Source organism: Besnoitia besnoiti, chromosome V (genome assembly GCF_002563875.1).
Source record: "Besnoitia besnoiti strain Bb-Ger1 chromosome V, whole genome shotgun sequence".
In the NCBI taxonomy this organism is placed as follows: Eukaryota; Apicomplexa; class Conoidasida; order Eucoccidiorida; family Sarcocystidae; genus Besnoitia; species Besnoitia besnoiti.
Window position 1 is genome coordinate 106,433 of NC_042360.1, and position 17,257 is coordinate 123,689.

The 17,257-nt window shown below is 62.2% G+C and overlaps 1 protein-coding gene across 1 annotated transcript; it reads right to left on the reverse strand.

Annotated features, from left to right (window-relative positions):
* Positions 1-650: 650 nt before the first annotated feature.
* Positions 651-16,803, reverse strand: BESB_058400 (uncharacterized protein; the record flags this gene model as incomplete). The annotated part of the gene is made up of 14 exons (XM_029364254.1): positions 651-854; positions 1,388-1,451; positions 1,763-1,848; positions 2,473-2,880; positions 2,986-3,090; positions 3,318-3,830; positions 4,258-6,348; positions 6,708-6,827; positions 7,159-7,350; positions 7,697-7,771; positions 8,205-12,292; positions 12,640-12,886; positions 13,189-13,335; positions 13,804-16,803. The coding sequence occupies 14 exons, from the start codon at positions 16,801-16,803 to the stop codon at positions 651-653; spliced, it is 11,340 nt and encodes a 3,779-aa protein (XP_029218962.1).
* Between the last annotated feature and the right edge of the window lie 454 nt (positions 16,804-17,257).

Sequence of the window (17,257 nt, forward strand, 5' to 3'; positions counted from 1 at the left end):
CGCCAACGCGGCGCAGCTAAAAGAGCGGGCAAATATGCGCCTACACGCACATGCACATATACGTACCTGCCTGTATAAAACAAAAAAAATAGATACATATATATACATATGCATAAATGTGTATACCTTGCACGCAGAACTGGATGCCTGGGCAGAGTCCTCTTCCATAGTTCATTCGAAAGAAGACGACGCACGCAACTTTCGCACGCCAACACCGCATCCGCGCGCCCGCAGCGATCAGCTACATTTTCTTGAAAAGGTGGCTTGATGCAGCCGCGGTCGCCTTCCGTAACGCCACGCCTGTGCAGCCCCTCGCTTCGGCGGCGCGCGAGGCTGTGCCCGACGCCCACACCGAGGAAAAAGCTCTCCTCTCTCGACAACGGAGACTGCGGGCGAAGCAAGCGACCGCAAAAGTGCCGTGCGCAGCAGCGGCACAGAGGAGAGAAGACAGAAAAAAGGAGAAAAAAAGGGAAAACGAACAAAAAATGGCGCGACGCAACCGCGACCCCACGGAGCAGGCGTCGCCGACCGGACAGACACCCAGGCAGAGAAGCGCCTCAAAGAAGGGAAGACGCACGCCTGGAAACCCGCCAGCCCGCGATGTAGAGAGATCCGCGCGCAGGCAGCAGAGCCTTCTCTGCTTCTGCAGATTAGTTTTTTTCTCTCTTCTCCGCCGATGGGACACCGATCGCGAGCCGAGCGGCCCCTGCCGCTGATGAAGAAGAAGACACAGATGACGAGCGCGAAGATGCCGCGACGCACGCAGGCTGCGGAGGCATCAGTGGACGAAAAGACAAATGAATCGCCGAGGCGAAACGCGTCGCGAAGAAGCCGCGGACGGCCTTGCGAACCTCCTGAGGCACAAAGACACCGTGCGGTGCAACGGGAAATCGGCGACACGCACAGACGAGGGTGAACGCAGAAGCAAAACATGCTGATAGAAGAGAAAACGCCTCGCCGCCGGAACGCGGACTTAAATGGCTCAAAAAAGGGAGATTCAGTATCGGCGGTAGAGCCCCCTGCACGCGCGGTAAACCCCAGCAACAGACCAACTGAAGGCGCACGAGAGAAGCGAAAACACAATTCCAGTTGCGCTTCAGAGGTTTTCTTCTCTCTCCTTTTAAGGGGAGCGAGAGAAAAACAAACAGCGATTGAAACGCGCCACACACTATTCGAGATGAGTGAGGAGCAATTAAAACCCTCAAGCCTAAGAAGGAAATGCGAAGCGCTCTAGTGAACGCAGTTCACCTCGGCGCGAACACACAAGGCGCGCGTAATGAAGAAACAGAGATGAAAGTCACAGTAACTTTTGCAGCGTGCAGGAAAAACCGCGAGGGCACACGGTGACATCACCGCGCGCCTCGCAAGAACTCCGCAGGGCACTTACAGTGGATTCCGCCGCAACCAGCTCCACTAGGAGAGAGAAAACAGGTTCCGAATAGCGGGATATCCTGAAACAGAGATGAGACGCAGAAAAAGAAGTGGAGGCGTGAGCGGAAGGCTGACTAGGATGCCGGAGACCCAAAGAGGCAAGAGTATCACGCCCCGGCGCGATGAGGCTAGTGAATTACTCTGCAGTCAACATCGAACTCGCCGCGGGGGGGGATGCACAAGTATGATCATTTTTTTATAAAGACCAAACGCAGACGGGACGAACGCGAAGCAGCTGAGGAACGAACACCGCGACAGAGACAACGCACGGGCGCTGAAGAAGAGAATGAAAGTCGACCAACACCGCAGGGAGAAGAAAGAGGGGACCTACGTTTCCTGTGGAATGCACGACAGCGCCGCCATCATCTTGCCAGCAATAAGCGGCGTGAAGCCACTCAACTCTCTCTCTGCTTCCGTCTGAGAAAACAGAAAAAAAGACAAAAGCGAAGAAAAACGAAAACATGGTGAGTGCGCAGCCGCTATATATAATACAGTCCCAAAAAGTTGTAAAAAAACAGGCCGCGCCTAAACACAGTCAACGAATGGCGGAAGGAGCATTCATATGTTATGCAGTGACTTAGGAGAGATACTCTAGATTTAGCATTCATCTACAGCTACGGTAACTGTTGTATTTAAATAGCGGTTAACCTTTCCTTTTCCTTACGTACTCAGGGCATGCAATACCAATCAGATAACTGAAGCTGCCACATCGCCTTTCTCGCTTCCCCCACGCATTCAAAAAGCCCGCTGCTTCATTTCTCTCCAAGTTTTTCTCTGGCGCCGGCTTCGGCCTACGGCAGCGAATTTTTCAATTTATTTTCAAAAATGACTGCAAGCAAAACAGAGTGCTGGCTTCCGACGCGGCGGTCGTCTCGCCTGTAAGGCGTCACCGCCCGCCCGCCTCGACGGGGGCTGAATCGGGGTCCCTGTGGAGCGATTAAACAATTTCCATCAGCAAAACACGAAGATACGCGAACGAAGCTTGCCTTCACCCGCAGTCGAGACGCCTCGAAGAGGCCTCTCCGCGCTCGCTCTGCTTACCCGCTGCAGGGATTTCAGCGTCTCTTGCTTCGAGGGTTGAGCCCAGCCTGCTGATATCGGCGCTTCGCCGGCGCGCGGGAAGCCCGCGGAATGCCCCTCCTGCGCGTCGCGCTCTTGCTTTTCTTGCAGAAGATCCCTGACAAGCTTTTCTCTCGACAGAAACGCAAACGCCATCCAGCGAGCCAGGCGCAGGAGTCGGTCTGCCGCCTCCTCCACGCACATCGGGCGATTCTGCGCCCTCCCGCTCGCCGCGGAGGCGGCGGGAGAGAGAGAAGGGGAGACGGAGATGACCGCAGAGAGGACTGAAAGCGAGGCGGAGAGGCCCTCGCGACATTGCTTGTGTAGGCCAGGCAGCTGGCGCATCCCACTCATGAAGCCGCGCTGCTGGAGACTCTGGCGCAGGGCGACCTGCAATCGAACAGCGCAAAAGGAGAAGGATTTCTATGACCCCAAAAGTGCAGGAGAGCAGTGTTCCGGCGAAACAAACCCTCATTTGTCTCCTCACGGGCTCACCTGTCGGTTGAAGAATGCAGCAAACAAGAAGGAAGATTCGAGCCCGCAGAGGAAGATCGCAAGGACCGGCGCAGGCAGGAACGGCGCGAGGGGCGTGAGCACATCCTGCAGGGAACAACAACACGAACAAGAAGATTCACTACTCGAGTCATCTCTCCACGCTGGCACTCGCATGCTCTCTCTTCTCGTTTTCGCTTCAAAAACCCTTTTTCTTGCGCGTCGCTCTCTGTTTCCTCTTCTTTCGCCGCGCAGCCTCTCCGCCGCGCCTTTCTTTGAGCTGCTTCGCGCCGCGCATGTTTCTTTTCTTCTCTTCTCCTTTTTGGTCTCATCACCTGAAGCGTGTCGATAAGGAGAAGCTGAACAAGGCAGCGTGTGACGACGCGATTCGGGTCGAACGGCAGCGCCTGCGAGCCTGGTGTTGCGCGGGGGCAGGCGGTCGACTGCGAGCAGTGGCTAACGCTCTCTCTCTCGGCGGGTGCGTCGCCGTTGCTCGCGTGCCCAGCCTCTGCGTCGGCGATCCGCGCGAGTGTCTCCGCCTCCTCGCCTCCCTCCTCCGCCGCGCTAAACCCTTCCAGCGGCGGCGCGGAGGGAGAGAGAGAGCTGAGCGAAGAGAGGTCGAAGGCGAGATGCGGCCTGAGGACCTGCACGACCGCGTCCCGCTGCGCAGGCGGAAACGCCTCGTCGGGTCTGTTGGGCGAAAAACGATCAGTTCCGGCTTCTAGAGGCGTCTCCGCCGACGCGCAGACTGGCGCGAAGAACGTGCCGTAGTGGACGTGGAAGTCGCTGGGCGAGACGCGGAGACTCTCCCTGAGCAGCTCGGTTGGCGTCGTCCGCTGAAGGAGCGCCTGCAGTGAAGAACGATACGACGCGTGCACCCCACATGCGAGTCAGAACTGCGCAACTCAAGTCGAGCGGAAAAGCTCTTCACGACGACCAAGCAACGTGCAGAGCGAGCAACCGAAGTACTAAATATGGCAGCAAAGAAAGAAAAGTCTTCTCCAACGCGCAGCATCGAAACTGAGACGCTCATCCACAGTCGGCTTGAGGCCATGAATACACTCGCGGAAATCGCATAAGCCACATACACGCTTCGGCAAGCCGGCTGACGACGCGAGGGTCGCAGATTGAGTAGCGGGACAGGCTGCGGCACCCCGAGGAAAGCACAGATGAACAGAAGGCGACGCTGCACAGAGCCTGCCTGACGAACAGGCTCCAGCTGAAGCTCGCAAAAAGACTGGCTACAGAAACCTCGCGGGCGTCGCGTCTGGTTACCAAGGTCAACTCAGCCACGGTGCGCAAGCAGGCAGTGAGATCCAGGTCTTCGTGTTTCGCGAGGTCGCCATCTCCTTCGTCTTCTCTTCTGTCTTCTGCTTCGCGTGTCTGGTCTCCGTCGCGCGCTGGTGCAGGTTCGTCACTCGCCTCCCCCGCCATTGCTTGTCCAGCGCGTCCTCCTGCCTCGCAGGCGCCCGGACTCGCCGCTCGACTCCGCGTTCGCTTTCCGAGCGCGAAGAGGAGCTCGCCGAAGGCCTCGACGCCAAGCCGCGCGAGGCTCTCGAGTGCGTTCCCGTCCTCAATCGTCGCAAAAATGAGCGAGAGGATCTTCCCCAGATGCGCCTGCAACTCCGCGAGGTGCGCGTCGACTAGCATCACCAGTTGCCGCAGCGCTGCGCGACAGGTCGTCTCCGCCCAAATCAGCAGACGCGCGTGCTGCCCCCCTTGGCTCTGCCTCCCCGACGAGGCACGCTCCTCGCCGCGGGGAGACTTCTTTCCCGCCGCCGCGAGTCCCTGATCGCCGTCGGCTCCCCGCGTCTTCGCCTGCGCGCCAGCGGCCGCGGCGTCTCCCCCGCTGGCGCTGCTGCGGCGCTTCTCCGAGCCTTTCTCTCCACCCGCGAGGTCGAAGTCGTCGCTCGGCGGCATCGGGGAGGGTGGCGGGGCCACCGAGGCGGCGGGCGAGGCTACGCGCGAGGGAGAGGCGAGCGTGTCGCGGATGACGGAGAGCCGCGAGTGCCGCTCTAGAGCGAACCCCGGCGCGAGAAAGGTCGCGCCGTCTCGTTCTCTGTCTTCGGCTTCTGAAAAATGCGCCGGCGAAGGCGCGACCAGGGAGGGAGTGACGAATGCCGTGGAGAGCGAACACGAGAGCCGCGAGGAGAAGGGCAGTCGCAAGGGCGACGACGCGACCGACGCGCCAGACTTGTGTGCTTGGTGCTGCAGATGAAGGAGCAAGAAAAGGTCGTCTAGCAGCGGAAACAGAATCCCGTGGAAAATCATCTTCCACCGAGAATCGACTTCCTCCGACGAGACGCATCTCTGCGACTCTCGGCGCGCCTCACAAACAAACTGAACACCACGCGGACGCGTCTCGAGGCGCTCGCTGGCCGCGCTCGCCTCTCCTTCGACTGAGGGCTGCTCTCGCCTGCGGTGATCCACGCTTCTGCGAAGGTCGTCGTCTAGGAGCCCCGCGAAACCGCAAGCTGCAGTCCGCGCAGGGTTCTCTTCCGAGGCCTCGCTCGCCTGAGACTCTCGACTTCCTCTGCGCCTCTCGGCCGCCATTTGCTCTCCCCTGAGATCCGAGCCTCCTCCCTCCTCTTCTGGGTCGCGGCCTTCGCCCTTTCTGCGCTCTTGCGCACCGCCTGTTCCTGGCAGTACTCCGCTGCCTTCGCATGCGACAACGGGCGCCGACTGCTCACGCCCTGAGCGCCTTGCTTCCGCAGCTTTCACGAAGAAGCGGAAAAGAGGCTGAAACTGCGCGCCGTAGGTGAGCAGCAGGCGAAACAGCGCGTCGAGCGCCGGCGTGGCGCTGCGCCCGTCGCGCACCGAACTCATCCGCTGACCTGCAGACGCAGAAGAGGAGGAAGAGGAAAAGGAGGAGGAAGAAGTGGAAGAAGAGGTGGAACACGGGTGAGGCGAGCAGGAGAGATGCGCAAGCGCCGTGAGAATGGGGAAGCAGAGGAAGAACGTGGCGTTGTTGCTAGGCAGTCTCGCCACAGGTGTTATCGAATCTTCACTCGCTCCTTCTTTGCGGGCGCCTCCGCTCTCCTCAGTTGCCGCTTCCCTCTCGGCGCCGTCTTTTCCTTCCGCCTCTCGGCCGCGGCTCGGTTCGGACGTGCGTCCCGCGCTTGTGCCGTCGTCGAGTCCGCCGCCGCCCTCCCCCTCGCATTCGACCGCTTTCGTTGAGAGTCGCGTCTCTTCGCGATGCTTTCTACCTTTCCGCAACGCGCGGTGAAGCTCCAGCAGCGAGGTGAAGACGGCGCTTGGAGACAAGTCGTCGCTCGGCAGGGAGGCCAGCAGCGCGGCGCCGGGGAACTCCGCGCCGTCAGTGCCCTCAATCAGACAAAGCGCCGCGAGCTCCAGGTAGCAGATCGCCTAAAAAGCAAGGGTCGCAGGAAAGTGTAGTACAAGGCGCGGAAAAGTGAAGCAAAGTCGCGATAAAAGAGACACGCAGGAGCATGTACTTCTGCCATGAGGGAAAGTCACAGGTTTTGCACGTGAGATATATACACATGGATAGGTATGCATAGAAGACATAGATATACATATGCACACGTAGATCCATCTAGAAAGATATAGATACAGATAGATGGGCACAGGCAATTATAGATGGATAGAAAGACAGCGGTAGAACGAGAACTGAGTTGGAGACGGGCAGCGGCCACCATGAGGAGTCTGGCGGTTTTTCTACAAGATGTTGTGCCCCGAGTTGTTCGTCTCGCTGCTTCTGCTACCTTCAAGGCAACCGCTTCGTCAAGCGCATTTCCCGCGAAAAGAAGCAGGCAGCGGACGGCCTCGTCGAGGCTCCCGCCGGTAAGCATGCAGAGGCTATGCGCGAGAATGTGCTCCAAGACCTGAGAGACAGGAAGAAAGAAAAGGAAGAGGGAAAAAAATCCATAAAACCCAGGAAATTCTCCACAAGCGTCACGTCTCTATTTCTCCACACGCTCGCACAGCTGAGCCGAGAAAAGAAACTCCGGCGCGTCTCGTGCACAGTGCGTGCCTTTCTTTCCTTAGGGGATCATCTGAACGCCCCGGTTCAGACGGCAGCCCGCTTGCGCTTCGCGGCAGCGGTCGCTTTCGCAGCTGTTCACATGCAGAGAGTGTCTCTCCCTTCTGGCTTCTGCCTCTCCGTGCCTCTCTTCGCTCTGCGGCTTCCTTCTTGTTCGATTCCGTCGCTTCTACCTGGAAGGAGAGTCGCAGGCGGCGCCGCATCGCCAGCGCCTTGGGCTCGCCTTCGGGCGGGGCCACGGGCGACGCGCCGGCCGCCGGCGTCTGCAGCGAGACGCTTTGAAGGAAAGAGGAAGTCTCCAGCGCCGAGGCATGCACAGTCTGCAGCACGGTCTTCCAACCGGAGCGAATGTTCGAGGCTTGCGACTGTGCAAAAAGCAAAAACAGACAACATACGCAGCGTGGCGAGCCGCCAGAGACAAGAGATGTGGCCGAGTCCTGAAGAGGGAACGCGCGGTCGACCGAGTGCGAGCAAGAGGCTTCTAAACCCTAAACCCTAAGACGCAGTGCGACTCGAGCCAACCCCACGACTCCAGTCTCACGTTTTCGCGCTTCTCCTCCAGGCAGCTGATGTGCTTTGGAGAAGACAGAAGTCCGCGCCCTTGGAGCCCCATCCTGAATCCTCAGTTCTGGGTTTCGAATGCCATGTATAAACTATTTTTATCCTAAACCCTCGCTCGACGCCGAAGATGTGGACCTATCGATAGCTTACCCGCACCAAGTTGAAGAGAATGTGCATCAGGAAGTCCTTCACTTCCTCCTCCGACTCTCGATGCGTCATCACAGTCTGAAAGGAGAAAAACAGAGAATGACGAAGGCGCTTCTGGTCTCTGCAGCAAGAGGTTTCCAGGCCTCGACAAGCCGCTCGCCTGACGCCTCCCCTTCTATGAGCAATACCGCGCATGCGCCAACAAGAAACCCTAAAACCTAGATGCATTCGGGGGAAGAAGACGCGTGACCTCCGCGCCCCTTCGAAGACCCTTCCGCCTCAAAAAAGTCGGAGTGCATGTGAAGCTACACCCCAGTCTGCCTGCGGCAGGTAGCGGCAGAGCGGCTGCGAAGGCGCTGCGATTTCCACGCGTCTGCGAGAAAACGACATCCCCTCGGGCGGATCAGACGAAGGAGCCTCCGTGGGGGCGGCCGGCGCCTTCAGACAAGATCCCGTCGAATTTAGGCGAGGCGTCAGTCGAGAAAAGGACGCCTGCCTCGGCGGCGCTTACCAGGAAGGGTTTAAGGAACTCGGACTGGAACGTGAACTGCGCGAGTTCGTCTTTTTCTAAGAACTTCATCGTGAGTTGACGCAGCGAGTCGATCGCGAAGAGGCGCACGGAGAGCGAGGGATGCAGGCATGCCTCGGCAAAGTGGGCGCGGAGAATCATCCAGATGCGGTTCCAGACGAAGCGCAGCCTGTCCATGTTGAAGTGCGCGACTTCCACGAGCTTCTGCAGGCTGAATAGCCGCGCAGCGGGCTCGAGTCTCGCGCCTTTCTCCCCTCCCCCCCCGGCGGTCTTCTCCTCCGCGGCGCCCCCGCCCGCAGCGCTCTGCGCTGCGGGCTTGGCGCCGAAGGCAAACGGCGCGGCGAGCGCGGCGGGGAAGGGGCTGAAAGTCGATTGTTTTTCGCGCTGGCCTGTCTGTGCTGAGGCCGGGCGCGGCGGATGCAGCTCGTGGTTAGAGACGAGGCAGAGGGCGCGGACGAAGAAGATGACGGCGGCGCTAGACAGCGCGCGACTCTGCGTGAAAAGCAGGTCCAGCAGACTCGCGTCGATCTCCCGCCACACCAGGAGCGCGTTCTCCATGCACACCTCCGACGAGGCCTGCGGCACCGCCCCCAGCGACGCGAAAGACACCCACACGGCGCCGTCGCCCTCCCGCGGAGACAGCCAGACGCCGAGCGCAGCCGGCGCCGAGGAGCCAAAGGGCGAGAAAGACGAAAAGGCCCCGTAGGGGTTGTGCGTGGACGCGGCGGAAGACGAGGCCAGAGGCCCCACGACCGCGACCGCGGCACTCGGACAGAACTTTTTGCCGCGCACTGCGGAAGAGGTGGAAAACGGAAACTCCTCGCGGCAGCTCTTTTCCTCCTGGCACTCCTCCGCGCGCCACACCGCACGCAACGCGCCGCCGCGCTCGCCGACGCCCAGGAGGCCAAACCCTGCAAACGACGCCTGCGCGTTCGTAGAGGCCGACACCGACGAAGACAGCCTCTTGCGATCTTCCTTCGACAGCAAACTCGGAGCCTCCCCCGCAGAGGCCTCCGCCGGCGCATCCGCAGGCGCGGGCACAGCCGATGCGAGGATCGCCTCCGCCGAGGACGCGCGCGCCGCGGCTCCGGCTCGAGGGCGAGACGAACGCGGAGTCGATGTGGGAGCTCCCCTGGGCGCCTCGAGGGGGCAGGACGGCGGCGAGTTCGAGGCCTGTCCGTCCGCGTCCGCGCGTCCCGGCGTCTCAACCGCCTCCTCTCGCCGCGCGTCTGCAGCGCCGCCCTCCGCGTCGCCGCCTCCTTCCGGCGCATCCTCCTCCGCATCTCCCGCGGCGTCTGGGACTTCGCGGCGTCGCTCCGAAGGGGGTGCGGGCGCAAAGCCTGGCTCCGCCCCCGGGGCTCCATCCGCTAGAGCCTTCGCGCCGGTCGCCTTGCGCGGCGCGGCTCCCCCAGGCGCTTGGGGTTTGCCACCGCGAGGCGTCGCGGCGGGGAGTGCTGCGGCGGACGCTGGAGGCAGTTGCCCATGCAGTTTTTCTCGCGCCTTTTGAAGAACTTCGTAGGCGACGACGTGGAGGAACTCGATGCGGCTCACCGCGTGGAGCAGCGGCAGCCAGGCCTCCTCGAGAGTTTCGCCGCTCTCGAGGCCGAGCGCGAGGAGCAAGCGAACGAGCGCGACGTTCTTCTGCGCCATCGCCCGCGTCTTGGCGCTGTGGAGACCCGAGAGGGTGCTCAGCGCCGCGACAAACGCGTTGCGCTGAGCAGCGAGGCGGAAGCGCATAAACAGCCACAACGCCGCCTCCAGCCCCGCGACCGCGGCGACCCAGACTTCCTCCTCGCACTCGCCCGCTGGCGCGGGCCTCTCGCGGCTGAGCACCTCTACGAAGCACCGCAGAAGCGGCCAAGCCGCGAGCTGCAGCAGGTACGGCGCACACGCCAGCAGCTCGAACGAAGAGGACAGCGCAGAAGAGAGCGTCAACGGCGCCGATGCGGCGCGCGACGCCGCCAGCGCGCCAGAGCCCCCTGGCAGCGAGGCCGCGCCCGAGGACGCCTGCGAGGCGGAGGCCGCGGCCTCATACCAGCCCGGCGAAGGGGACGGAGAAATCGAGGGCGAGGGCGCAGAGCCGGCGTGCGAGGCTCTGGCGCTCGGCGCGAAGGGGTTGCAGGCTGGCCCGCTGCCGCGCCAGGCGCGGCGAGTCCCTGCAGTCGCGGCGACGCGCGACAGCAGCGTTTGACAGGCTTTCTTCGCGAACGCCTTCGCGTCTGTCACGGGCGCGGGGAGCTGCACGCTGGGCGAGGCGAACACGCGCTTCCTCGTCGGGGGTGCGCCTCCGTTTTCTTGCCTCGCCTGCGCGGCGAAAGCGCCAAAGTCGAGACCCTCGAGCAGCGAAGACTCGCCGGAGGCGGCGGCCGCGATTCCGATGCCCTCCTCGAAGCCCGGCGCGCTCCACGGGGAGTCGAGAGGCGCGCCAGCCGCATCGGAGCCGTCGGGTTTCTCCTTCTCGGCCTCGCAGTCCGCGGGCGCCGAGCAAAAAAGGCCGTGGGTCGCATGCGCGCCGTAGGCCGTGCGCGGATGATGGCAGGCCGCCGCGAGGAGGGCGTTGGCTTCGTCGTCGTCGTTCTCTTCCTCCGAGGGATGCTCGACCGCGTCGTCTGCGCTGCGGCGCCGGGCGGGCTCTCTCGCCTTCTCCGCCGCCTTCCGCTCGCCCGCTTTGGAGCCGCCGCGCGCGCGTTTTCGGCGCGGCGGCTTCGGGGGGCGCGCGGCGCTCTCCTGGAGGACGTGTGCCACGTCGTCGTCCTCGAGACGCCACTCCTCCTGAACGATGCGGTCGTAGAGCGTCTCGAGGTAGGCTGCGTCGACGTCTCGGCCGTTGTTGATTCCGCGGTTGTTCCTCACAAAGTCGCTCTTCGACATGCGCTGCTCCTCCTTGATCTCGCGGCTGTGCGCGTCCGTGTGCAGCATGATGAGTGAGAAGGCAAGCACGTAGCAGCAGTCCGCGGACGCGTAGAGCCGCGCATTCTTCTCCGCGATGGCCTCGCGCCTCCGCAGCGAAGCCGAGAAGGCGCTCGCGCCGCAGAGTCGCTGGAGCGACGCCGCGGAGGGTGTCCGCGCGGGCGCCGACGAAGCAGCGGGCGCGTTGTCGAGGTAGAACTTCTCTGCAAACTTCTCCATCATGCGGTCGATTTTCTGCGCCTCGCCTGGAAGTCGAAAGAGCTGCAGAAACGTCTTGAGCGCCACGTCGATCTCCTTCCCGCGAAAGTCCAGCGAGTCCACCAGCGCATGCAGCACCTTCTTGTTCAGCTCGCGGTCGAGGCCCAAGTAGTCGCCGATCCGCGTCTTGCTGAGACCCTCCTGCGAGAGGAGGAAGCGCGCGATGCTGTGCGGCTGCCGCTCCACGTGCCGCAGCGCAATCAGGAACTCCAGCCCCCTCTCCGCGTCCTTGTTGAAAAGCGAAATCCCGCGACGCACCTGATTCTTCCGCTCTCGCTGCCGCACGACGTGATCCAGCCGCGAGGGAAGTCCCACTGCCGAGTGCAAAAGGCCCAGATGCGACGACGAGAAGGAGGGGAAAGATCCTGCGCTGTTCGCCTCCTCCGCCTCCTCACGCTCGCTGAGAGGTCGCGACGTCGAGAGCGACTCTGACTGAGACGACAAAGCGCTGCTGCCATCTGAGGAAGACTCGACGCCTTCCAAACCCCTCCCTTCCCCCCACCTTTCGCCCCTCGTCTCCAGCGCGCCGCCGCCCGCCGCCCCCGCTTCCTCTGGCATATCGACCTGCCCTCCCTCTCTGCGACATGTCCGAGAGGCCTCAGAGTCGGCGCCGCCGTCGGGCGCCTCCTCAGGCTGCGACGAACTCTTTTCGCGCGCCTCTCCCCTCTCGGCCGCAGCGGCGCGCCACGCGGCGTCACCGGAGGGCGACGAGGGCAGGACAGCGTCCTCGCGTCCGCGTCGTGCCTTCGCCCGCGAGAGGAACTGCCGGCGCGCAAGCGAAGTCTGCTTCCTGTCGAGCATGCTTACCCACGCATACAGCCGAGACAGCAGCGTCTCCACGCTGCGCAGAGCCTCTCGCCGCATCCGCATGTGCCGCGAACTCGGCGCGCTGCTTGAACAGTCTGCATACGAGGAAAAACCAGAAAAAAGAGGTTTGCGCAAAAGCTCCAACCAAGTTGCCCACTTCCAAAATATACGCACGTATGCAAATAGAAAAAGTTGTAAAAATATGTCTGTATCCACATATTATTCGTATATATATACAGGTCCACGAAGCCATGAAAGCGGATAGATATAGGCAACTGCGTGGCTAGTGCCCAGACGACCGGAGAAGCACGAGAGACTTTAGCCCGCAGCAGGCGGCTCGCTCTTTGATGGCGTGTGCAATTTTTCCTCCACATGCGTTGCCTTCGTCGCTGATTAGAAGAGCTTCGCGGGCGGCGCGTTTTCGATTTTCTTCGCTTCTCACCGAGGAGCTTGTCGTTTTTGACCAGCTCGCAGAGAGTCTGCAGCAGAGGCAGCACGACGTCTTTCTGGTTGACGGAGCAGTCGAAATTGAGAAAAAGGGAGAGAAGCAGCGAAACAGGGACTGCTGAGAGGAAGAGTCGCAGCGAGGAGAGAACTGCCTCGCGCTGCTCCAGCGGCAGGCAGGGCGAAGCGACGAGCCGCAGCAGCACCTCGGAGACGAAGAACGCTGTCTCGTGCTCCAACTGCGCCTGAAAAATGAAAACACCGACAGAGGAATCACCAGAGCCTGAACGTGCGAGGCAAAGACCGGAACGCAGCCTTCTGGAGGAGGCACAGCTTGGAAGCCGAAAGCCTGCAGAACGCAAAGATGCGACACATACAAAACAAGAGAGGACAGAAAGAAAGAATCGACGCACAAGCAACAACGCAATGGACATCCATGGCGAAGACGAGGCGCACGACGAAGCAGAGAACAGGTAAAGAACGGAGAAAAACAGCGAGAAAAAGCGAAAACGACCAGCAGTGGAACGCGAGGCACCAAAGGGCGTACATGATGATGTTGGACGAGGCCCAGAAAGATCTGCAACACGACGGGAGTGAACGCTGGAATCGCCACGTTCTTCGTTAGCGCGAAAAACAGCTGGCGCTGGACGTAGGTCAAGAAGAGCTTGCTCCCGCGGAAGCACTCGCCGCTCGCCTGTAGAAGAGAGTCGCCGCAGAAGTCGCAACTGGGTTTTTCTTCGAGCCCAGGCCCTACACGCCTCCGATGCCGCCCTGCGATATGTCTCAACGTGGCGGGCGCATGCCTCAAACAAAAAGCAGAAACGCACTCCAGCACGGGCTCGCCTGCATCCGGTCTCAACGCGACGCACGAATGGGCGAGCGACGCGACCAGGCAGAGAGATCTACGCACTCAACACCATCTTTCGCAGCGTATATATATCTATATTGCTGCACACACGCATGCATATATATATGTACACATATAGGCACATGCATACAACCATATATATATATATATATATATATATATATACATATATGAGTGCAGGGAATCGAGCAGCTGATAGTGTGTGCCTCTGTCTGCCCAAAAAAAATCTAGATATAGATGTGTCACTGCGCCGAAGCTGAAAGCAAGCCGAAGAAGGGCTTCGTCTCTGCTCACGCGAAGCATGCTGTCGGTCAGCTCGAGAGCGAGTTTGGTCGTCGCCACCTTGCGTTTCTCCTCGGGGCTGCCGCGTTCGGCGTCGCCTGCCGCCAAGCCGAGGCCGCCTCCAGCGACGAAGCTTGTCCACGCGCCGAGGCCGCTGCTGCGCTTCCCCTCGCCCTCGGGAGGAAACGAGGCAAACGACGCCGTGGAGAACTCCTCGGCGCTGGCAAGGCGGCAGAGCGCCTGCAGCACCAGCAGCACGTCCCGCTGCTCCACGGAGAGCGCCGCCACGCGGGGCCTCAAAGCAGACGAAGAAAAGGAGGAAGCAGAGGCCGCTGCGAAGTCGCGCGAGATAGATGCCGCAGCAGAGCAGGGTGCGTTGTTGCCGGGGCAGTCGAATTGACCTGCGCTGCCCTGGGCAGCGTCGGCTGCGTCTGCGCCTTTTTGGCGGCGCCGCAGGTTTTCCACCTTGCAGGCCTTCCTGCAGACGGCGGCGCCGCTCTGCTGGCAGTAGTGCCTCGCGGGCCTGCCGCAAACCACACACACGCCGACTCTTCCCCGAGCTGCGCCTCCTGTCTCGTCACCGCTCGCCACTGAGACGGAGTCTGCGTTCGTCTCATCCGCTTCTCCCGTGGCACCTCGTTGCTGTGGCGCCTCTTCTCGGTGCGGCGCCTCTTCTCGGTGCGGCGCGGCGGCGCCCTCCTCCCCCCCGTCCGCGCGGTCTCGGGCGCGTCCGCTTGGAGCCTCAGGCGGTTGCTGGCGAGTCTCCTCCGAGGTCTCGTCCCCGCCCACCTGCGGGTCCGCGAGCCCGAGGGGCGCGGCGAGCCCTGCGCATGCGGCGAACTCGTAGCGCTGCACCACAGTCTGCACAGTCTGCAGCAGCGCAGCCTGCGCGGTTCGCTGGTTCTCTTTGCTGCAGGACGGGCTCTGAAAGATCTCGAAGAGCGTGCGCAGGCAGGTCAGCAGGACGCCGCCGTGGATCTCCAGCGAGGGCGAGGTCATCGTGGAGAGCAGGCAGCGCATGACCTGCAGCACCACGGCCTCGTCGCCGCTTGTGCTGCAGCCGCACACGGCAGCCACGACCTGCGTAAGGAGCGGCAGTGCGGCTCCGGGCTCGGGCACCGACGAGGGGGGCGCCGCCGCGAGGACTGGCTCGGCCTTCTTCTTGGAGCTTCTGCGGAAGAAGCCGTGCGAGGAGGGGGGGGGGGAGGTCACACCTTCACAGGCCTCAGCCGCGGGCAGGGGCTTGCCGCCGCTCGCGGAGAAGGGAAACAGCGAAGACGAGGTCGGCATCTCGGGGCGCAGCGGAGGCGCCAGCGACGGCAGCGTCTCCGAGGAGGAGCTCAGGAGACGCTCCTCCGCCACGGCCTTCGCGGCGTCGCCCGCTGGGTCCGCAGCCGCCGCGAGACAGAGAGAGGCCTGCCGCGACGGCGGCGCCGAAGGCGACTGGGACAGAAACGGCGTCAGCAGCCCGGAGACAAGCAGGCGATGCACTCCGTCCAGCGCGGGAAGCTGCAGCTTCGGGTTTGAGGAGTCACATGCGAGACGAAACGGCTCGAAGAGCCGCTTGATGTCGCGCGCTTCCTCCTCCTTCTCGTCAAGAGGAGCCTCGGCCTCAAGAGACGCCTCTTTCTTCTTCTCCTCCCTCTCCTTCCTGCCGCTGCCGCCTCCCCGGAGGCTGGAGCCCGTGCACCCCAAGCCAAGTGAGAAGGCGAAGAACGAAGACACCGACCGCGGCGAGCTCTTCCGCTCTCCGCGCTCTTCATCGCCCTCGCCCTTCTCCTTCGACGCCCTCTCCGCGTCCTCTGCGGCCTCGCCGTCTGTCGTCTGCGGCGGCGCCTCACCCGGCGCAGCTCGCCCAGCCGCATCGGGATTGCCGTCTGCGGCGGCCGCGCCCTCCTCACCGTCTTCTTCAGCGCCTCCTCGTTCCTTCTCGGCGCCCGGAGTTGCCTGCCCCGCTGACGCTTCCTCCTTTCTCGCTTCTGTATCCCCGGCGGCGATTTGGATCGCGGCCGCGGATCTCTCCCGCGCCTGGCAGACGGGCGCCAAGCTCTCGGGGAGCCGTACGTCGAGCTCGACTTCGCGCTGCTTGCGGCGCTGGCGGCGCGCGATGAGCACCTCGAGGGCCTCGAAGGCTGCGCTGCAGGCCTCCTTCAGCGCCCGCGACCGCCGCGAACTCCCCGCGGTCTTCTCCAGCTTCGCCAGGGTGCGGCGCAGAAAGGCCGCGAGCGCCGGCGACGGCACTACGTAGATCTCCGCAGCCGAGAACTGCGGCGTGTCGGCGGAAGAAGCGCAGCCAGCATACGAGGGCGAAGGAGGCGCAGACGAAGGGGGTGAGGCGCGAGCGGTTGAAGAAGACGAACCGAAAGACGAGGAAGAAGAGAGATCGGCCGCAGCCGGCGAGCCGACCGCGCTCGAATCCGCAACCGCCGCAGGGGACGAAGGAAAGGGAGCGGAGACAGGATCCCCACCCGGCTCGAAGCCCTTCTTCTCGCGACCACACAGGCCAGAGTCTGCCTCCGCCGCTGTCGCGCCCTGTCCTCTTCGGTCTGCGTCATCTTCGGCGTCTGCGACATCCTCGTCGCGACACAGCCCTTCCGGCTCTTTCTTCTTCTCGCTTGCCCCCAACTCGCGTTTTCCCTCATCGCCGTCGTCTTCTGACCCCTCTAGCTGCTCTGTGTGGGCGTCGCATGCATGTGCTTCCTCTGCGGAAACCTGGTCTTCACCGCCTCCTTCACCGTCGCGCGGCGCTTCCTCCGGCGCGTGAATGGCGTCGCCGCCGCTGCGGCCGCCCGGCTGATCTCCCGCCTCGTGTGCCTCCTCTTCGGAGTCTGGCTCGCGCGCTCTTGCCCCGTCTTCGTCTCCGCTCGCCGCATTTTGCTCCGCTTTTTCTCTCTCGTAATCGCCTGTCGAGGAGAGTCCCTCGCGAGGTTCGTCCTCCTTTGTGTCTGGCTGGTCGCCGCCCGCGGGAGAGCTGTCACAGTCGTCGCCTTGAAGAGACTTCCTGCTCGCCATCGTGCCTACGCGTGGACGAGCCACGGAGAGAGGAGAGAAGACCGGAAGGAGAAGAGAAACTGAAAAAACGAGTGAGGTCTACTCCTTAAAAGACGCTGCAGGAGGAGAGGCAGACAGCAGAGAGGAGAGAGAGGGGAGGTGACGAGCGGCGGAGGAAGCAGCGAAGAAGAGCTCGGAACCGAGAAGGAAGAAGATGAAAACGAAGCAAAGACTTTCTTTCATTCACGATCTACTCAAGACCTGAAGACCGTTATATCTCCGCAGCGAAAGCGTCGTTGCGCCAGTCGCCCCTATATCCTTTGAGAATGAGCGCCGAAGTTCCTGCTGGATGTCTCCCTCGCTCTGCCAAATTTCATCTTTCTACCTAGAAAACGAAAAAGGACTTCCTTCGCTCGCCCCAGAAGCCGCCGCTGACCACCGCGTCACATCTTCGGCTTCGGTCAGCGTTAGAGCC